This window comes from Suncus etruscus, chromosome 1, assembly GCF_024139225.1.
Source record: "Suncus etruscus isolate mSunEtr1 chromosome 1, mSunEtr1.pri.cur, whole genome shotgun sequence".
NCBI lineage: Eukaryota > Metazoa > Chordata > Mammalia > Eulipotyphla > Soricidae > Suncus > Suncus etruscus.
In genome coordinates, this window is record NC_064848.1 from 155,884,201 (window position 1) to 155,907,285 (window position 23,085).

At 38.5% G+C, this 23,085-nt stretch overlaps 1 protein-coding gene and 1 non-coding gene across 2 annotated transcripts in view; one reads left to right on the forward strand and one right to left on the reverse strand.

The window, feature by feature from the left end:
• The window catches only part of KIAA0753 (KIAA0753 ortholog), a 64,085-nt gene that overhangs the window by 30,673 nt on the left and 10,327 nt on the right, over positions 1-23,085 (reverse strand). The window contains exons 6-11 of the mRNA XM_049786964.1: positions 22,655-22,870; positions 17,990-18,200; positions 13,979-14,173; positions 12,517-12,682; positions 9,969-10,088; positions 8,173-8,262 (exon numbers count right to left, since the gene is read on the reverse strand). Of these exons, the coding sequence (XP_049642921.1) occupies positions 8,173-8,262; positions 9,969-10,088; positions 12,517-12,682; positions 13,979-14,173; positions 17,990-18,200; positions 22,655-22,870 (998 nt within the window). The remainder of the gene's footprint in view (positions 1-8,172; positions 8,263-9,968; positions 10,089-12,516; positions 12,683-13,978; positions 14,174-17,989; positions 18,201-22,654; positions 22,871-23,085) is intronic.
• LOC125995060 (small nucleolar RNA U3) lies at positions 17,326-17,538 on the forward strand. The gene has a single exon (XR_007490709.1). It is a non-coding gene; the product is annotated as a small nucleolar RNA U3 (small nucleolar RNA).

Genomic DNA, 23,085 nt, shown 5'->3' on the forward strand with positions numbered 1-23,085 from the left:
TCTTCCATATGATATCTTATAAGCCTGGAAAGAGTGGAATGCCATATTCAAAATATTGAATTTATAAAGATCTTCTAGCCTAAAATCCACTACCATGCAAAGCTATCATTTAGACTTTAGGAAGGGATAAGAATCTTCAGATAAACAAGGACTGGCAGCATTTGTGACAGCTAAAATAATCTTGCAGAAATATTGAAAGACTGCCTATAAAAGACAAATAGGCTCTTGCAAAAATAACTAGATTCCAGACTCACAAACAAAAATGGCAACACAAAGCTTTATACCAATAATCTCTCTCAATGTCAATGTACTAAACTACCCTATAAAAAGAAAGTAGCTGGATTGATCAGGAAAGAAAATCCAGGGCCGGAGTGGTGGTACAAGTGGTGAGGTGTCGCCTTGCCCACGCTAGCCTAGAACAGACCACGGTTCGATTCCCTCAGCATCCCAAATGGTCCCCCAAGCCAGGAGTAATCCCTGTGCGTCAATGGGTGTGGCCCAACCCCCCAAAAAAAGTTCTCAGCTTCATTTATCATTAGAGAAATCCAAATCAAGACTACAATGAGATATAATTTCACACCAGTCAGAAGGAATATATCAAAAACAGTAGGAACAATCTGTGCTGTCAGGGATGTGGTTAAAACGAAACTCTTATCCATTGCTGGTGGAAATGTTTGGCTCAATCCCTGTGGAAAATGGTATGCAGAGTTCTCAATAAACTCAAAATTGAGCTGCCATATGACCCAGTAGTTCCACTTTTACAGTTTCCACATTTAGGACTGAAATATGTTCATTCAAAAGGACATATGCATGACATTATTCACTGCTGAATGAGTACAACAGCTAAGATATGGAATCAGCTGAGGTATCCAACGGAAGATGAATGAATTATGAAGATGTGGTACAAATACAAAATAAAATTTTATGCAGCTGTGAGGAATGATGGACTCATGCAATTTGCTGCAGTCTAGTTGGAAGTAGAAGACATCATGTTGAATGAAGCCAGAAGAACAAAGACAAAACACTTACCTGTAGTTATAAAATAATTACATTAAAAATGCATAGTAAAGAGGGGCTAGAGGGATTGCCTAGATCACCTTTGACCTCAGTCTAGGATCAAGGTGGGAAAGTAGAAGATGAGAAAGGGAAGTAATGAGGTAACAAGGATCTGGGCTTTAGTTATATTGGGAATGTGGAAGAGTGGTATAGCTGTACATATCCAGAAAAAATTAACTAATAATTTTAAAAGCAATGAAGAATGGGCAAAAATAGCTGAACAAGCTTCATAATGAGTACCAGGAAAGGTGCTGATCAATAATCATCCAAGAAATGTAAATAAAAAGCATACGGGGCTACAATTTAAAAGACAAATGTGATCCAGAATAAGAAATGGTCTTCACTGTGCTGATGAGTAAAAAGTAGTACTATTATGGAACTTATTTTTAAATTAATATCTTTATTTAAACACCTTGATTACAAATATGATTGTAGTTGGGTTTCAGTCATGTAAAGAACACCCCCCCTTCACCAGTGCAACATTCCCATCACCAATATCCCAAATCTCCTTCCTCCCCACCCTACCCCCACCTGTACTATTAGGGAACTTTTAGTCAATTTTATAAACTTAAAACATCTGCATATCCTCTGACCTAGAAATTCTACTGAGTTACTTACCCAAGAAAAATGAAAGCATATGTCTGAAAAACTTGTTTAAGAATTTATTATAGTGGCTTTATTCATACTAGGAATTCCTATTTCAATAGAAAACAGCCCCAATGTTGTTTACAAAAAAAATAAATAAGGGCCCGGAGAGATAGCACAGCGGCGTTTGCCTTGCAAGCAGCCGATCCAGGACCAAAGGTGGTTGGTTCGAATCCCGGTGTCCCATATGGTCCCCCGTGCCTGCCAGGAGCTATTTCTGAGCAGACAGCCAGGAGTAACCCCTGAGCACCGCCAGGTGTGGCCCAAAAACCAAAAAAAAAAAAAAAAAAAAATAAATAAATAAATAAATAAATAAATAAATAAATAAATATACTGTGGGTATCTGTACATGGAGTAACATTCCATCTAGTCTCATATATACATAGTGTGAAGGATCTCACTCTCTTGTTAGGGAAAAGCAGCAAGGCATAAAGGAACAGATCTTGGACTTGAGAGATAGTACAGCAGGTAGAATGCTTGCCTTGCACACGGCAGACCTAGGCTCAATCTCTGAAATCCCATATGGTCACAGAAACTCACCAGGAGTGATTCTTGAGGGCAGAGACTGGAGTAAACCTGAGTATTGTGAGTTGTAGCTCAAAAACAACAAGAAAGGATTAGATCCTGTTAATTCTAATTCTATGAAGTACAAAAAAATAGGCAAAACTACCCCTAGGGTAAATTAAGTGGCTGATGGAGCTGGAACAATAATACAATGGGTAGGATGTTTGCTTGCAAGGAACAACTGGGGTTAGATCCCTGGCACCACGTGGTATATGGTTCCTCAGCCCTGTTAGGAGTGATCCCTGAGCACAGAGCCAGGAGTAAGCACAAGGTACTGTTGGTTGTGGGCCCAGTCCCTTAAATATTTAAACCCTAAAATTGGTGGAACAGAGGTCAACAAGGACATGTGGAAGTTTTCCAGGCTGATTAAACATATTCTTTTCCACATTATTGTAATAATGCCCAGAGATGAGGGCCAGAAGAGTTGGTCACAATATGAAGCTCACCTCAAGGAGGGGTGAGTGCAGTTAGAACACTAACAACTAAACTACCATGACAATGTTAATGAGTGAGAGAAGTAGAATGCCTGTGTTGAATACAGGCAGGGGGTATGGGTGGAGGGTTATAGGGTGAATTGGTGGTGGGAGTGTTGTACTGATAAAGGGAAGTGTTCTTTTTGTGACCAAAACTCCACTACAGTCATGTTTGTAATCACGATGTTTAAATATATATATATATATATACATATATATATATATACATACATACATATATACATATACATATATATATATATATTCTTTTCCTTGATTAGGATATTGGCTACTGAAGTTATATATTTTTGTCAAAAACTGCTGGGATCATGGCTGAAAAGAGTTCATACTTTGCATGTTCAAACTTTAAATTCAATCTCCACACCATAACCACTATCCCCCCACCAATGGGAGTGCCTCTGTGCACTATAAGGGTGGCTCTGGTGGCTTCCACCACCCAGAACTAAGCCCAACTACTCAACCATCAGTACCATATCACTAGGCCAAGCACTGATGACTATGGATTTTACTTAAAAAACAAAGAATCTTACTCATCTGTGTCATTATTACAAATACAATAATGCTAAAAATTACACAACAATTTTTTAAAAGCTGAAACTCAAATACTAATTTCCAAGTCACATGCCCAGAGCTTTTAATAAGTAATCAGTACCCTACATTTAAACATCATAAGGTAGCCAAGTTATATGATCAAGGATAAGAGAGAAATTAGGCAGGGCAAAGAAAGGTGGGAGATATTGTTAATATACTTAGAATATATCAAAAGATATATATCTGTAGATTGTATCCAAAAAGAATAGGAAACTATAAACAGAAGATTTTTAGAAATATAAAAGGGCTCTTAAAATCTACAACAATGTAGCAGAAATAGCAGACTTGTAGCAGACTTGAAAAGTCTAAAGAAATCTTGTGGATAGGAGGGAAGGAGAGAAAAATGATGGGAAAAAAAAAGAAGATAAAAGGGAAAAAAATTTAAGAAAGTAGAGGACCAATTCAGGAAGTCTAAAATAAATAGCAGTCTAGAAAAGTAAAAAAAGAAGACAAAGAAAAACTACAAAACAAGGCAAGAATATTTTATAGAACTGAAGGAAGTAAGTCACTTGGTAAAAAGGCTTTTAATAACCCATACAATTTATGCATTCCAAGTTGAGGCAAGACAAATTGTCTAGGGCTGGAGAGATAGCTCAAAAGGAAATACCTTGCATGCAGGAGGCCTAGGTTCTATAGCTGGTGGCACTGAGAGATTCCCCTGAGCACCCAAGTACTGCCAAACTGTACTTGTTTTGTTATCATATAAACTCCATAAAATATATATATTTACATATATAAATATAAATATAAAAAAAATATATATATAAAACCCAGAACCAGAGAGATAGTAGGGTATTTGCCGTGCATGTGCACTAGCTGGGTTCGATCTCTAGCATTCCATAAGGTGCCAAGATCCTGACAGGACTGATCCCTAAGCTCAGTCAGTAATAAGACCTGAGCACTACTGAGTTTGGCCCACTCTCACAACAAAACTAAAAAAGAAAACATTTCAAAAACAAAATTACAGAATCAAAGGCACACAGTATAAAGGTATTTATCTATCTGTTCATTCATTTCTGAGTCTGGATTAAGGACCCCTACCAAGTGCATGGCTGATGTGAATGTATGTAACTTCACATCTTCACATCTCACAATGTGCATACATTGACATGCTAGTCACTTAGCTATACAACATACAAGAAACACTTTCAGAATGCAAATTACTATGGAAAAGTTGACAATGTTTAAGATACTCAAAGAAACAATGAAAGAAACACTAATAGGATCCAGCACCCAATTCATGATAACAACTCAATAAAATGGGAATTGAAGGAACTTTCTACAACAGTCAAAGCCATTAATTATAAATTCACAGCAAATCTTGTATTCAATTCCCATTGATAAATAAAAACTTTACCTCTAAAACCTCTTTCTAGCACCATGCACAATTATTTAATGCCCTCTATATCAGACCTGAAGCTTCGTGACATTGAAGTTAGAGGCATTTTTAAGGATGAGGTGCCACTGTCCAGTCATGCAGAAGCAAAGACAAACAAATAGGACATTAAGAAGTTTCTGCACCTCAAAGAAAATGATGATCAGAATACTAAAGCAGGGAGAAGTTATATCACCCACCACTCATCCAATGAAGGGTTAATATCCAAGGTATATAAAACACTGGTAGAACTTTACAAGAAAAAAAAATCCAACCACATCAAAAAATGTGGAGAAAAGATCAACAGAAATTAAAGAAATACAAACGACCAAAAGGCATGCGAAAAAAAAAAGCTCTGTATCATTAATCATCAGGGCAATGCAAACTAAAATAGCAATCATATCACCTCATATCACAGACAAATTCATTAAAAAAAAAAAAGAGGGTGCTGTTGATGTATGGCAGCTGGACTTAGACATGTCCCTTGGATAAACCATTGAATGACAGGTGGACCTGGACATGCCCCCTGGATATGCCCTCTTGTCATGCTGGATATAAAAGGAAAAACTTGGATCTTTGCAGGGGCCTCAGGATAGTGTCCAGAGCAGCACTTGCCAGCTTTCAGGGGGGCGGGGGGGGGGGGCAGAGATAAAAGAGAAAAAAAGCACTGAAGACATGCTGCCTGCTTTGTATCTTTTCCTTTCTCTTTCTTCTTTAAACCCAAGCCTCCCCGGGGGAGGGGGGCTGCTACATCTGACTGGTGAATCCCTCCCCTCCAAACCCTCAGGTGGCAGCAGCAGGCCTCAGACTCCAGGAGGAATACAGAAGATACTTGGTTTCTTTCCCTCTCTCTCAGTCTCAGGCAGGTGGTCTCTACAGGGTGCCAGAGTGATAACACAGCGGGTTGGGTGTTTGCCTTGCATGTGGACTACCCAAGTTCGATCCCTGGCACTCCCTATAAGTGTGGCACAAAACTCAAAGAACAACAATCAAAGAACAAAAACAAATGTTGGCCTGGATAAAGGGACTTTCATTCAATACTGGTAGAAATGTCAACTGGTATAGAAATCTGGAAAAGCAATATGAATTAAGCTTCCATTCAACTCAGTAATTCTACTCCTAGGCCCATAAACACAACATGTACACATGCAGCACTATTCACAATAGCTAAAATCTGGAAATAACTGAAGTGCCCAAGAACAAATAACTTAACCTATGGTACATATACACAATGAAATACTACTCACCATAAAATGAAATCATGCTATTTGCAGATACATGAATGGATCTGATATAATACTGAAGTGAAATAAGTTAGAGGGAGAGGGACAGACAGAATGATCTTATTCATATGTGGGATATAACAAAACATAGTAGAGGGAAAGCAAAGAACAGAAGAACTAGCTCTTCATAGGAACCTTACTAATGGGTAAAGATTAGGAAAGAGACCACTATGACAATGATAGAGAAAAGTGGGGCCCGAAGAGATAGCACAGCGGCGTTTGCCTTGCAAGCAGTCAATCCAGGACCAAAGGTGGTTGGTTCGAATCCCGGTGTCCCATATGGTCCCCCGTGCCTGCCAGGAGCTATTTCTGAGCAGACAGCCAGGAGTAACCCCTGAGCACTGCTGGGTGTGGCCCAAAAACCAAAAAAAAAAAAAAAAAAAAAAAAAAAAAAAAAGTGATCATTCTGGACTAGGACTAGGTGCTGAAAGGAGGTAAAGTGACGTGCATAATGCCATTATCAGTAACAACGTGGAAAACCACAGTACCTAAAAGGGGGGAAAAAGGAGAAAATAATGCCTGCTATAGAGACAAGTCAAAATGGGGGAAGGAAACTAAGGACATTTAGTGGAGATACTGAAAGAATTCATGTTGGAACGCTGTATGCCTGAGCCTCAACAATATATACATATTTTTTAATTTATATATATATATATTGGTTTTTGGGCCACACCCAGCAGTGCTCAGGGGTTACTCCTGGCTGTCTGCTCAGAAATAGCTCCTGGCAGCCACGGGGGACCATAAGGGACACCGGGATTCGAACCAACCACCTTAGGTCCTGGATCGGCTGCTTGCAAGGCAAACGCCGCTGTGCTATCTCTCCGGACCCTAAATATATATTTTTTGATTTGGGGGCCACACCCAGTAGTGCTCAGGGGTAACTCCTGGCTCTTTACTCAGAAATTATTCCAGGCAGGCTTGAGGGATCATATGGGATGCCAGGGATTGAACGCAGGTTGGCCATGTCCAAGGCAAATGCCTTACCCACTGTTCTATCACTCCGGCCCTGAAACTCAATCATAAATTAACTTTGTAACTCTGTAATTCATAGTAATTCAATTTTAAAAAGTTAAAAATAAATAGTATTGGAGCCGGATAGCACAGCTGTAGCACACTTGCCTTGCACACTGCAGATCCAGAATGGATGGTGGTTCAAATCCTGGCATCCCATATGGTCCTCCAAGCCCGCCCAGAGCCATTTCTGAGCACAGAGCCAGCAGTAACCGCTGAGTGTGTGCCACTGGGTATGAACCCCTCCCCCCAAAAAAATACTGCCAAGACCAGAAAAAAAATCCTAGCAAATACTGTGCAAGTGACACAGATAAGAAGCTATTATTTTTGTTTTTGTTTTTGTTTTGGGTCACACCTAGTTGGTGTAACACCTGTTACTCCTGGCTCTGCACACAGAAATTACCCCTGGCTGGCTCAGGGGACCATACAGGATGCCAGGAATCGAACCACCATCTGTCCTGGGTTAGTTGCATGCAAGGCAAACGTCCTGAAACGGTGCTATCTCTTTGTTCCCAGATAAGCTATTATTTATCCATCCTTCATTTACTCATTCATCCATAAGGTGTTGACAGACCCAATAATGGTAAAACTGCCTAGACCAATTAAAATACCGTATTTGCCGGTGTATAAAACAACCCTTCAACCCATGAAAAACTTCCTAAAAGTTGGGAGTCATATTATATGCTGGTATACGGCATGCTGAAACTTGTTCCAGGTTCAGGGATGAGTGATCTGCACCCTTTACTTTTAAGAAGTAACTTACTTTTAAGACTTTTAGGAAGTTTTTCATGGGTTGAAGGGTTGTCTTATACGCCGGCAAATACAGTAAGTAAACATTCACTTGACTTCCTCAGAAATAGATACAAACATCATTTTTTTTAAAGCCTATCGATTCTGTCTTGAGATTATTCAATTCCTTTGTTGTTCTTGAAGCTTCAGCATCAACAGTCAATCCAACTGTCCTCATAGTAAGGAGTCTTTTATTCAATCTTAGCTTCATTATAGGTATGTTAATTGATTTCAAAGTCTATAATCAGGCAGTCAATAAACAGAAGTGTGCTATGCCTCTAAACCTTCTCAATTAGTTGTTAGAATAGCTTGATTTTATGGAATAGGTCTTTTATCTTTCTCTGCTTCAGAAACACATATTTACCTTTGCCTTTTCATCTTTTCCACTTCTTCAGCTTTTAATTCTTCCAATTCTTTCAATCTTTTAGAAGTCTCAGCATCAAGCCAAGCAAGTCTAGTAGACAATAAACAAGAGTCAGACCAATTTTGCTTACCTTGCAGGGTGTCATTAACATAGAATCATATCAGAAGACAGGGTTTTGAGAGCTCAATCCTAGATAAACTCAAGATACAGTGGGAAATATACTCATAAAATTTTTTATGTAAAGTCAAAGTTCCTGTGTAAAAAGATCTTTACTTGATGCTGTAGAAGGCAGGATGCTTGACTTGCACATTGCAGACCTGAATTTGATCCCCAGCATCACATATTGTTTCCCAAGCACTGCCTGGAGTAAACCCTGAGCATAGCCAAATGAGGCCTCAAAACAAAAACAAACAAAAGCACTTCTACTTAGAGCACAATGCAACAAGAAATGGTCCATAAATATTCTCAAGAAAAATAGCCACCACTGTACTGAAAATTTCTTGTTTAGCGATAATAAAAAGTCCTTGGTATATTTTTAAGATTATTCAAAAAATGAACTTGGGACTCCACTGGGAAAACAAATAGTGAAGAAAAATAAAAACAGAAAGGCATTTGAGTCTTTCAGTTTAGGAGATGTAAATATTAATTATTTACTGGTCCATTTTTTGTTTGCTTTTTCATACTTGCAAAAACAATTTTATCTAAACAATTGCAGAGCAACTTTTTTTCACTGCTCTCTTCCTATTAAATGTTCTCAACCCATTACCTCACATATGAAGTAAGTCTATGCAAATCCTGATTTAATGTTTATCTAGTTCTATGAAAACTAAATTTTTGTAACAAGAAACCAGCCTGTCCTCTAAACAGTCTCAGTTCATAATCTTTTGGTTCTTAGGATATTTATCTGGCCTCTCTTTAAGATATATCCTTTCTACAGAATAGACTCACTCATTTATGGGTTTTAAGAAAAATAAAAGACATTTTTACAATAATTCTCAGAGACAAAAGAGATGAGGGCTGGAAGGTCCAGCTCACAATATGAAGCTCACCACAAAGAGTAGTGAGTGCAGTTAGAGAAATAACTATACTGACAATAAACATAACAATGTGAATGAATGAGGGAAGTAGAAAGCCTGTCTCAAATACAGATAGGGAGGAGGGAGATTTGGGACATTGGTGATGGGAATGTTGCACTGGTGAAGGTGGGTGTTCTTTATATGATTACAATCATATTTGTAATCAAGGTTTTAGATAAAGATATTTAATTTAAAAAAAGTCCTATCCTTCCTACTGACATAAATAACCAGTAACCCAGATTCTGTCTCTACAGAGCTCACAACTGGGCCATACAAGAAATAAGCAATCAAATCTAAAGAGACAGGTCCAAAGGCTAGAAGCATGCTTTGCATAAAGGGTTCCTAGTTAAAGCCCAGACACTGCACTGTCCCCCAAAGTCAGGAGTGAACCCCAAACACTTGAGTTCCAAGAAAGAGACCAGCAATTAATATACATAGAAAAAAATTAGTGTTTTATAGTTGAAGTTACTAACTTTATACATAGACTAAGAAGAAAATTCACTTTAGAGCCTATGTAAAGGGGGTTAGAGTGATAGCATGGTGGACAGGGTGCTTGCCTTGCATATGGACAAACAGGGTTTTATCCACAGCACCCTGAATCCTACCAGAAGTGATCCTTGAGCACCACCAGGTATGGACCCCCAAAACAAAACAAACCCCAGAATCCATATAAAAGGAATCCTATAATTTTCAAAGAGTAGAAAAAATACAAGCACAAACCTAGCTGCTTCATGGCCAATAGAATCTCTGTACCGACTTTCATCTGGAACCTCTTCTTGTTGGAGAGATTGTTCTTTTGTTGCTTCTCTAGAAGTAGATTTTGTCTTTATTGAAGTAACACTAAAGGGGGGAGAGAGAGAGAGAGAGAGAGAGAGAGAGAGAGAGAGAGAGAGAGAGAGAGAGAGAGAGAGAGAGAGAGAGAGAGAGAGAGAGAGAGAGAGAGAGAGAGAGAGAGAGAGAGAGAGAGAGAGAGAGAGAGAGAGACTTTTGTAATCAAGAATGCAAGGTCAGAAAGGACCCATCGTCTGAAAAAAGATGGATAATCACTGACCTACAGCATGGACCATAAACAAGAAGCTAAATGTACAAAAAAGGAATCATCTACAGTAAGGCTAGTAAGGCTATTTAAAAGAAATTGCCATATTTTTCACACTATAAGACGCACCTGACCATAAGACGCACATAGGTTTTAGAGGAGGAAAACAAGAAAAACAATGTGCTAAAGCAAATGGTGCCAATTCGAGATGCCGTCAGGAGATGGCAGCTGGGAACAACCAGCCTTCGAGGCTGAAGTACATTTAAAATATGCAGGTACCATAGTTGGTTAAACACATTTACCTAATTTTTTTACATCAGAAAATAATAAAAAAATTTTTGAAATACCTTTTCATTAATATAAAAGTCGCAGTAGCGATCAAATAGTCTTAAATGAAAGCTCTCTATGTGATGTAAAAGTGTGTTAACCTGATTGCTCGTACTATGTGGTATGTCTGTGCAATAAAGGGGGCATAACACTACAGATATCAAGTAGTTAGTATGTGCTCTCCTCCCCTGCACTCAGGCTTCAGCTCCAGGCGGCATTTGCAGCATAAAAAGCAAAGACATTTTCCCCATATTTGGGGGGGAATAAAGTACATCTTATGGTACAAAAATATGGTGGTTCTCCTTTGTTTCAAAGTAAATCCAATTTTAAATTAAAATAATAAATTCTAGAAAATGGATAAGTTTTAACATAACTTTATTATACTATGAATCTAAACCACTAATTATGTATCTATCCCACATTATACAATAACTCTATAAATAGAAATAATTCAGCACTGTAAACCTAGAACCCTGTGTACTCCCATTTGCATGGTCATACACTCCAGAAAATAGTCCAGAATATGTGATTTGGAATACTGACTTCAACTATTTAAAATTTTTTATGTATTTTAATTTAACCTTAAAATAAATTAATCTAAAATAATTAAAATTTAAATTAATTTAACTCACTTTAATTCACTTAACACATATAAAAGCACAAAATTCAGAAGACTAATATAACTACCCACTGCAAGCACATTATAAAATCAAAACCAAACCAAAAAAACCACAAACAAAAACTACTTGCTTCTTGATAAACAAGCACCCATTTACCTTTTCCCCAAATACTATTTCCATCTATTTCTTGCTACTCCTGAAGCAACACTGTAGAGTGGTGACTCTTTTGCATTTGCTAGAAATGAAGCAGTATGTCAGCATTAATCTAATTGGCCTTACTGGCACAGCAGTGTCTAAGGGACTAATATCATATTAATTTTATAATGATCTTAATTTATTGTGGGGTGCTGGTGGTGCCAGGGATCAAACTCAGGGCCACACTTGCTAAGGCAAGTGCTTTACCACTTAGCACTAGAATTCTTTTTAAAAATCTATTCAACAAAGATTTTCTAAATGCTTATACTGAGGTTCAGAAAATGCCAGGCAACATACTAAGCATTAACATTCAGATAAATGAAAGGCAAAATTATTAGCTTCAAACATCTAGAATCTATTGGGGGAAGAAAGTTCACAATTCTCATGTCCCTAGAGTACTAGTATAGTTAGAACTAACATACTTCCAAAGATTCACCCAAACAAGATTCTCTCTTTTTGGGGGGTGGGGAGTGACATCTAGCAATGTGCAGGGGTTTACTCCTGGTTTTGCACTCAGGAATCATTCTTGGCAGGCTCAGGGACCATATAGGATGTTGGGGATTGAACTTGGGTTGGCTGCATGCAAGGCAAATGCCTTACATACTCTACCATTTCACCAGTCCCTAAATAAGATTTTCTTTTTCTTTTTGGATTTTGGATCACACCCAGCAGCACTCAGGGGTTACACCTGACAGGCTTGGGGTACCATATGGGATGCCGGGATTCAAACCACCATCCTTCTGCATGCAAGGCAAACGTCTTACCTCCATGCTATTTCTCCGGCCCCTCTTTTTCTTTTCTATTCTTGTTTTTTTGGGGGAAGGGCACACCCAGCAGTGTTCAGGGCTTAATCATGACCCTGCATTCAGGGGTCACTCCTGGCAGGCTCAGGGTATCACATGGGATACTGGGACTTAAACCTGGGTCAGCTGCATCCAAAGAAGTGCCTATCCACTGTACTATCACTTCAGTCCAAGATTTTCTTCTTAATGGCAACTGAAATTTTTTAGTCCTAAGCAATAGCTCATTTTTGATTTGTGGAGGAAAAATAAAACCTCATACCCAAACAGTCACTTGAATTTTTACCTACCATTTAGGAGATGTTGGTGGAGATGTAGGATTTGGAGGTATCCAAGGAGCCCTATGTTCTTTCATAGGCTGTTGGTTCATTTTTAATCTGGAAGAGACTGTTGTCTGGTGCAACCTGCTTTTGCTGTGAACTTGGATTGGTCTACATTTTTCAGCTTTGTGGACTCCCTGCAATACACATTTTAAAATCCAGTGAATATTAAAGAAACAGATTCTGAGTCCAAAGTGATAGCACAGTGGTAGGGTGTTTGCCTTACTTGTGGATGACCTGGATTTGATCCCTGGCATTCCATATGGTCCCCTGAGCCTGCCAGAAAAGGTTTCTGAGTGCAAAACCAGGAGTAACTGCTGAGAGTGGCCCCAAAACAAAAGAGAGGGAGTGCAAAGTGATGGTATAGCAAGTACCGTCTTTGTCTTGCATACTGCTGACCTGGGCATTCCATATGGTCTTCTGTACTTACCAAGAGTGATTCCTAAGTGAAAAACCAAGAGTAATATGTGTGTGTGTGTGTGTGTGTGTGTGTGTGCAAAACCAAGAGTAATACCTGAGCACCAGTGTGTGTGTGTGTGTGCAAAACCAAGAGTAATACCTGTGTGTGTGTGTGTGTGTGTGCAAAACCAAGAGTAATACCTGAGCACCAGTGTGTGTGTGTGTGTCCCCAAAACCAAGAGTAATACCTGAACACCACCAGTGTGTGTGTGTGTGTGTGTATCCAAAACCAAGAGTAATACCTGAGCACCAGTGTGTGTATGTGTCCGTGTGTGTGTGTGTCCAAAACCAAAAAAAAAAGTCCTACCACTTGCGATACCGCTCTGGCCCCAACTATCAACTTTTTAACTCTATATATTTCAGTTTTTAATAATAAAAAAGAGCAAGTACTTACCCTAGGATGATTTTTAATAACAAGTGATTATTTGTCAATATTTATCCTTAACAGGAGCTAAACTCTTCCTCCCCCAACCCCCAGGAAGCAAGTCTAATTAATTCCCTTCAATTTCACACTTCTAAAGATTTTGAAAAAACCTAGAAATTTCAAAAGACCACCCTAATTGGGAACTTTTCATCAAATAAATTAGGATTACCAAACCAAGTTAAAAGAGAACTTTCTATCCTAGAAACAAACAATTGCCATTTTGGGGTCATGATAGGAAGTGTCCTGGAGCTAGTATTGGATAGGTGCTAAGGATTATACCCAGAGCTTTACACAAGCACTCTATCATTAAGCCAGAGCCTCAAATAAAAAGTTAATTTTTATTTAAAATTTATAAAAATGGAGCTAAGCTAAGTTAGCATATTTTAGACAGCTGAGTTTAAAGACTCAGGCAATTCAGCTGCTTAAAAAGTCAAAAATCTAGCTCCACCACTTACTAGACTATGTGATCCTATACAAGGACAGATAAAAAATGTTCAAAAGGAAGAAAAGATTTTCATACTTGCTGTTGTCTTGCAGGCAGCAAATTATCTTTTTTCTTAAATGGCACATTAGTCACTGATTTCTTTTTCACTGTTTTTACCATGGCTGATGCCTCTTCTTTTAAGTTTGCATTTTGGTCTAAAACAGATGGAGTTTCTTCCAGGGGAAAATCGGCATCTAATATACCAAGCTCATTCTCCAAACTCTTTATTACTGGAATCTCTGCATCAGGTCGACAATTACCTACAAGGACATTTCAGAAGAACAAAATAATGCTACTTATGTCAAGTTAGTGACTTGTTTATGAGTTAAGCTACAAACCTCTCATAACTGCAGAAAATGGGATGTTTTATGTCAAGTTGCTCATCATCCTATGACTAGGATATCAATTCTACAAACAGAAACGTGTCATGAGTGATTCCTTGAATCTCATCCCGCCTACTTTCCTTCACTCAGCCGCCCTCTTTGATACAAAGAGTAAGTTATCTTTTACACTTGTTACTATTTGGGAGGTGGGCCTGATTGTACCTGGTTGTACTCAGGACTTATTTTCAGTTCTGTGTTCAGAGATCATTCCTGTCAGCACTACGAGGACCAAATGTAGTGCTGGGGATCAAACCAGCCATGTGCAAAGCAAACACTTTAATCTCTGTATGATCTCTCCAGCTCTGTACTTATTCTCTGATCCTAATATTAAGGCATATTTTGTGTCTTTGCTACCTTTTGATACCACTCAAGGTCTGTTCAGTATAGTATTCGTGACTACAACTATATTTACTTAGTAACCCATTCTTCAATTAAGACAACCAATTTTTTGTTAAAATGAAAATATTTAAACGTCATTTTCAGACTCTTCAAGACTCCTAACTTAATACAGAATAAAGTCTGAACTCCCTGACATTCAAGATGCAGCGGGAAAAGAAATTCACTATTTGGCAATGTTTTCTTTGTAGGAAATTCAAGAGACTCTACAGAGAATTTAGCAAATTTATGGATAAAAGTAAAAAACATATGAACGGACTCATTCTCAAGTGTCAAAATAGCTGATATAAAAATATAAAAGAAGGGGCCGGAGAGATAGAAGGACAGTGGTTCAAATCCCAGTATCCCATATGGCCCCCCTATGCCTGCCAGGGGCAATTTCTGAGCATAGAGCTAGGAATAACCCTGAGCGCTGCCAGGTGTGACCCAAAAACAACAACAACAACAAAAAAAACCAAACAAACAAAAATACAAAAGAAAAATATCTCATTAACAATGGCAACAAAAATACTAAGACATTTGGCATGCTTTCTAAAAGACACCAAGAAGGGTAGATATTATTGATCAGTAGAAGCACGCCTGCCTTGATACTTGTTTTAATCCCCCCACCACAATATAAATAAACGAAAGAAGCTCTAAGTAGTTTTCATGAATGAAAGGCACTTGGCTTGCATGTGGCTATCCCTGGTTTAATCTCTGGCATTGCATACAGTCCCACAAGCATTGCCAGAAGTGATCCCTGAGACTACTGGGTATGACCCAAGAATAAATAAAAACAGTTAAACTAGATCTTTGTCTCACACTTCATAAACTTAAATTTGATACACATTGAAAACCCAAAGGCAAAAAAATAGTTTAGGGGCCGAAGAGATAGCCTGGAGTTAAGGTGTCTGCCTTCCATGCAGAAGGACGGTGGTCCAAATCCCAGCATCCCATATGGTCCCCCGAGCCTGCCAGGAGAGATTTCTAAGCATGGAGCCAGGTTGAACCCCTGAGCACTGCCGGGTATGACCCAAAAACCAAAAAAAGAAAAAAAAAAGTTTAAATTTAATTAATCTACAAATAAGTTTCATAACAAGACATAAAGTTAAACAGACAAGCCAGAATTTATAAGTTATCATTGGTGTATAATCTTAGGACTAATATCCAGAATAAGAATTATCTAGAAATCAGTAAGAAAAATAAACTAATACAGAAATATGTAAAGGATAGAACTTTGCGGGCCCAGAGAGATAGCACAGCGGCATTTGCCTTGCAAGCGCCAATCCAGGACCAAAGGTGGTTGGTTCGAATCCCGGTGTCCCATATGGTCCCCCGTGCCTGCCAGGAGCTATTTCTGAGCAGACAGCCAGGAGTAACCCCTGAGCACCGCCGGGTGTGGCCCAAAAACCAAAAAAAAAAAAAAAAGGATAGAAATTTGCAATTTACAGAGAAAATCTAAACTGTCAATACAAACATGAATATATGATCACCAAATAACCAGAACAATTCAAATAAAATCAACAAAGTCTGGGGGCATGAGAGAGCATTGGCTTTGCCTGTAAGGTTCTGGTTTTAATCTATAGCATCTTACAACATAAAATCAAACAGCAATTAAGTATCACTTTACAACCATCACAATGGACAGAGGTGATCTGAATGTGGCTACCAAAAACAAGTATTTAGAAAAATAAATACTCTCACAAGAGACTACATTGGGAGTAATCCCAACCTAAGTGATCCCACTTAGGGCAGAAATTTAATTGCTCTTGTAAGATTGGAGATACATCCACACTGTAAAACCCAATAAACATGAGAAGTACCAGCAGCGCTATCCCTGCATCACTATAAAAGCAAAATACTGAAAACAACCCAAATGTTCATCCTTAAGAACTGAACATAGCATCTACCCCAAGGGCCCAAACACTATTAAGAAAAAACATTGCATTCCTTTGTTCCTTTGTTCACTGAAGCTGTATTCACACACACGTAGTATACTATTCAGGAATAATATAAAATTAGGTCCAGACCAATAGTATAACAAGTAGAGCACTTGTCTTGCATACAATTGAGTAGAGTTTAATTCCTGGCATCCCATACGGTCTCCCAAGCACCACAACCAGGCATAATTCCTGAGTACAAAGCCAAAAATAAAGCCTGAGCATCCTCAAGTATGGCTCAAAACCCACACACCTCCCCAAAAGATGTAATTATGCAATTTACATGGATGGATTTGGAGAGTATGTATTAAGTAAAGTTAGTCAGAAAGGGAGGAGGGACAAGCACAGAATCTTTCTTATGTGAGATAAAAAGAGACAGTAGGGGAACAACATATGCCTAAAGGCAACAGAAATAGAAAACAGAAGGGGAGAGGGGATGGGAAGAAGGCATTGAGACAATGGTGAAAGGAAGCAGATGCTCTGATAGATCTGGTGCTAAACAGTTATAGTACTGTAAACCATGGTGCCTAAAATAAAATGGAACAAAACAACAAACAAAAAACTATATTACACATAAGAAAAAACTCATATATGAAAATACTTCCCTATTAAATTTAAATTGTTCATTATTTTAACTATTAAGCAACACTAAATTAAACCACTTCATACAGAAAAAAAATAAAGGTGTAAAAATTGCAAGATAAAACTTCCTTGAAGACTATACTTTCAGGGATCATTTCTATAGTATGTGACTAGAGAAGTTTCTCTGATCGTGTAGAGCACCCGATGCCATGAGGAGGAGCCAGAGCGTCCTCTCCTGAGTGTGAAGTCGGCTCTAAGTGTCGCTTCTGCGACTGCCTTTGGCCATCGATGATCTTCTCTCTTTCTTCTGGAAGGGATAGAGGGAGAGGATGTAGTCTGAGTGGTATAAAAAAAACTTCCTTGATTGTATGTGATCTTATCTGTGTGAAAACATGCGAAAGAATCAACTAACAAGTTTTCTTATTCCTACTATTTCCTCAAATCTAAAACATCATAAAATAGTTTATATGCTGTCAATTGTAAAATATGAACTTCATGATACGAGACTATCATTAAAACAAGAACAAAAATAGTAGGGGTTTAACCTCCAGCTCAACAGAATTTACTTTGGGTAGCTCAAACACATCGATGAAGGAAAAAAGAATTTTACTTTCTCCACCAATACAGAAGAAAATACTCCAGCCTAAAGAAGACACACTGCTATATTTACTTATCTTAGTTAATAGCAATGTACTGCTGAGTTCTAAATTATGACCTCCTCAGTGAAGCAATGGTTCCAGTCCAAAAATTTCAAAGAATAAAAATAACCTTATAGTAAACAGTTTCAGAAACATACCAGCAAGAAGTGACTTTGCCACGGAAGGGGGCTTTGTTTCCTGTGGAAGGATTTCCTTTGCTATGAAGGGTCTCCTTTGGCTCTTTGCAGATACACTCTGCCCTTTATCTAAGGCTCTGTGGCTACCATCAGAAAATCTGCTTTGAATTTCACCGAAACATTTCTTCCCCCTTTTTGGTGAAAATTTCTTTTCCAGGAGGGATTCCAAAGCCTGTTGTGAAACAGTCAATTATTCTCTTAGCTTATCTCACATTGGACTTATAATCACAAAACTGAAATAGGGCTTCAGAAAATTTATTAAATACTTATTTATAAATGGCCAATTAATCAAATGTTAATTTAACACTATATTTTTGAAGTGGGAAATAGCTTAAGATAGCACAGGCCGGGGCCAGAGATATAGCATGGAGGTAAGGCGTTTGACTTGCATGCAGAAGGTCAGTGATTTGAAAACCGGCATCCCATATGGTCCCCTGAGCCTGCCAGGTGTGATTTCTGAGCATAGAGCCAGGAGTAACCCCTGAGCACTGCCAGATGTGACCCAAAAAACAAAAACAAAAACAAAAAAAAGATAGCACAGGCCCAACTCAACAAGGTTATAAATTCAATCTGCTAAGCCACTGATGGGTATGGATGACCCCCAACCAATTCAAGAGTGACCCCTATTTTTTTTTTATTGTGACTGAAGTGCATTACACAGAATTATTTACGGTACATAGTGACAATGAATGAAGGGCATTCCCACCACCAATGTTGTCCTCCCTCCCTTCCTGTTCCCAGCATGTCTCTCATATCTCCCTCTTTTACCTCCCAGAATACTAGTGTAACTGGTCTCCACTTTACAGTTGTAGATTGGGTATCTATTCTGTCATTGACTTAGGGTTTGGTGTTCCAGTCTGCTCATTTTTTATTTGCACTACATGCTCATATGACTGGTCCTGGTATCATCATTTCCCCCCCTCAATTTATGAGGCTGAATGATTCAAGTTATGCTATTCTGTTGGAGATAAAAAGGTTAAAGAAAAGAGAAGAAAAATTTGTTATCAACTACTTAAAAAAAAAAATCACCAAATAATATCCACAAGAGTGAAAGAGAAGGAAAAAAGTTAAAGAAAAAGGAGAAGGAAAATAATATAAAAAACAAACAGAGGCCTGTGTGGTGGCGCTAGAGGTAAGGTGTCTGCCTTGCCAGAGCTAGCCTAAGACAGACTGCAGTTCGATCCCCCGGCTTCCCATATGGTCCCCCAAGCCAGGAGGGACTTGTGAGCGCATAGCCAGGAGTAACCCCTGAGCATTACTGGGTGTGGCCCAAACCCCCCCCCCCCCAAAAAAAAAAACCACAAAAAACAAAAAATAAACAGAACAAAACAAAACAAGAAAAAGGAATGCCGGAGTGGCAGGGTTTGGTGTTCTCCCCACTATTTTTTGCATTGGCACAATAAGTATTGGGGAAGGAAGGAAATTCCCATGGCCTAAGAAATTCAGGGTTTCTCCACTCTTGAAGCATATTGTCATGGGAAAAAAACCACTGGCTCCATACATACTCATTGCCATATCCCAGGGGTTTTTTTGTTTTTTTTTTGTTTTTTTTGTTTTTGTGGTGTCAGGAAACTTTCCTCTTGGTTGAGGATGAGAAAATCAGGTCACTGTAGTAGCTAGCAATCTTGGTATTTGCGCAGGTCTTAGGACAAGGCCTAGGATAGAGTCCTTACGATTCTAGAGGTTCTGTTCCATCATTGTTGGTGTGTTCAGTTTTCTGTAGCATGTGCTCCAATTTTTTTGCTCGTTCCCTAAGCCGAAGTCTAGGAAACTATGGTTCCAAAGGTTCTGCTCAGTCTCTGTTGTCAAAATTAGGCCTCTGTACTAAGAAATCTTGATTTTTATAAGAGTCCTGGGCTACAGCCTAGTTTATTTTAGGATAGCCAAAACTAAGAACAGTCATTTTAGAAACTAGTTTTCAGAATATAATCCTATTTATATTTTAAGACTCTTTTTGACTGGTTTTTTATTTTAAGACTCTTTTTGACTTTGGTTTTTTTATTTTGGGCTACACCAGGCAAATGCTTGGGGATTATTCCTGGAACTGCACTCAGTAATTACTCCTGGTAATGCTTGGGGGACCAGAAGAGTGCATTGAACCTAGGTCAGTCACATGCAACACAAGTGTCGTACCTACACTGTACTATCGCTCTGGCCCCTATCTTAAGACATTTTAGTTCTTTTGAGGGGGAAACTGGTCCACACCCAGCAGGGCTCAGGATTAGTTTCGAGCTCAGGAGACATTCCTGTTAATGCTTGAGGAACCAGAAGGGTGAAGGTCAAATTCTATTTGGCCACGGAAAAGCAAAGAACTTACTGAACTATCACTCTAACCCCAAGACATTTTAATTCTCAATGAAAATCTTATAAACTAATTTATTTACTTTTGGATCTCCCAAGCAATGCTCTCAAGGACCTGAGCCATTCACAGTGATTATTTATTTAGCTTGGCTCTGCAGACAGGATAGTTCAGTCCTTGTACCTGGCAATGTAATGGTGCTTGAACCCAGTTATGCTCAGAAACCATCAGAACCGAAGCTAGTACCAATTGGATTGGAGGACCTCCAAGTTATACATAATAATCCTAAAGGGACAGCTGGTGATGGGAACCAAACCCAGGGCTTCTGAATGCAAAAATGCACTCTATCCCTTTCAGCTATCTCCCCAGGACAACTTATGAAGTATCGTAAGTGGGTTAGGTATTTTGTAACATTAAATATGATATATTTAATATAAGGAAAATCTAGGTGGTCCAGTGACTTTGGTCACTCAATGATAGAAAATGTGCACCCCCTTTTGGTTTATGGGCCACATCCAGTGGTGCTCTTGGCTCTGTGCTAGGTAATTACTCTGAAAAGCTCAGGGGACCAACCATTTGGGATGCTGGGGATCAAATCTGGGTCAGCTGCATGCAAAGTAAAAGCCCTACCCATTGTACTATGACTCCGACCCCTGTGTTATATCCTCTATTTATTTATCACTAAACTGTGAAAGTCTAATCTCCATCTGTTCAATACAAATTAAAGACAACTGAACATAGGGAGATTTCATCCAATTAAGCCTTAATTAAGAAAATAAACTCTTAAATATTATCAGTAGGAAAGAACCAGTTTTTTGTATTGACAAATTTTTTTTTCAAAAGCAAGGGACATAAACATGTGTTTCTTTAAAATGAAATTATTTCAGTAAGTAAATGTTTCTTATAATTAAGTTTCATTTACAAGTCTGCTTTTTTTTTTTTTTTCTTTTTGGTTTTGGGTCATACCCGGTGGTGTTCAGGAGTTACTCTTGGCTCTGCGCTCAGAACTCAGAAATCCCTCCTGCCGACTTGGGGGGACCATGCTGGATGCCAGGATTCGAATCGCTGCCCGTCCTGGGTCGACTGCGTGCAAGGCAAATGCCCTACCGCTGTGCTCTCTCTCCAGCCCCTATAAGTCTGCTTCTGACAATAATAGTCCTAATAATAAATTAGAGATACACAAATATAATAGAGTAACCACAAACACATTTATTGGATATTGCAAATGTAAAGGGGCCTGAAGTCCCAGCTACAATGACACATTAACAACATCCTTTTATCTGTGATTGAAAATATATGGTGTTGGGGCCAGAGTGGTGGCAAAGATGGTAGGGCGTTTGCCTTGCACGTGCTAACCTAGAACAGACCGAGGTTCAATCCCCCAGTGTCCTATATGGTCCTCCAAGCCAGGAGCAATTTCTGAGCATATAGCCAGGAGTAACCCGAGTATCACCGGGTGTGACCCAAAAACAAAAACAAAAGTATATATATTTGGTATGACAGAAACATTGGCACTGGAGGCAAAATATAAAAATTTGACTTCAAAAGCACAAAAGAAGTAGCTGTGTTAACTCAAGTGACCTTTGGATTTTTATTCTGTAAAACAGCAGTAACCCAATTGTAAATCACAGCACTTTTTTTTCCAGCATTGTTTTTTTTTTCCTCAGCATTATTATTTCCTTCTTTTCAAAAATCTAGATTATGCACTAATAATTTGTTCTGCCGAGCTTATCATAAACTTCTATTTTCATCTGTTTCCATTCTTTGAGTAATTTTTCCATTGTTTGATCATTTGCTTTAAGGCTTTTTTCCAATCTCTTCTGCTGTATGTAGTTGTTATTCATCTCATCTTCCAGTGAACTAATTCTATCCTCAGCTGCTGTTAACCTGTGGGAAAGCTCATCCATTTTTTTCTTCAATTCATCTACTGAGTTTAATAATTTGTTCTAAGCACTAATCTAGAGAATGCTTTACTGTTTTCCTTTTTTTTTTTTTTTTTTTTAACTAATAAATTCTTTATTAAATAGCCTGGTCAGGGATCTGTACATTCCGTGTAATTCATGGACCTGAAGACCCATTATACAGTCTAGGTTCAAATTTCAATTCTTAAAATGAAATACAATTACAGATTGAATTGAAAATACAAAATAAAATCTAAGTACTTCTGGCCTCTAAAATGCTTGAATTGACTAGGTTGTAGCTTTGTCTTATCTGCTCATATTCTCCATAAATCAATCTAATTAAAATGAGGCAACAGGAAATACTACTTTTTCTTAGAAACAATGCACTTTTAACAAAAACTGGTCAGTGTTTGGTCAGTTCCATACCTCAATTTGTTGCAGGATCTCTATAACTACATCAGGAACAGAAGAATCAACATCCAACTTGGCAGAACAGAGAGAAAGCTGGCGGATAAGACTTCCCAGCTCCTTACATCGAGCAGGAACTGGGTCCTCTCCTCGGTCAGTATACTGAGTAACCAACATCTGTAAGGCCCGAATGGCTCCTCGATGGGCAGCTGCCAGCCTTGACATTGCCCATGACTGGTAATAAATGAGATGTAAGTTAAATGCAGGATTTCCTTATAGTAAGCCCTCCTCCCACCATATTCCCTCTATACAAAACCATTCCTATCAAGACACATTTTCATGGTAAAGGGAATTGTTAAGATGGAAGAATATCTAATCACAAAGTTTTCCCTTCCTAGTTTCTTTTATCGACAAAGCTGCAGCATTAATAGAATTGTTGCTTGGAAGTT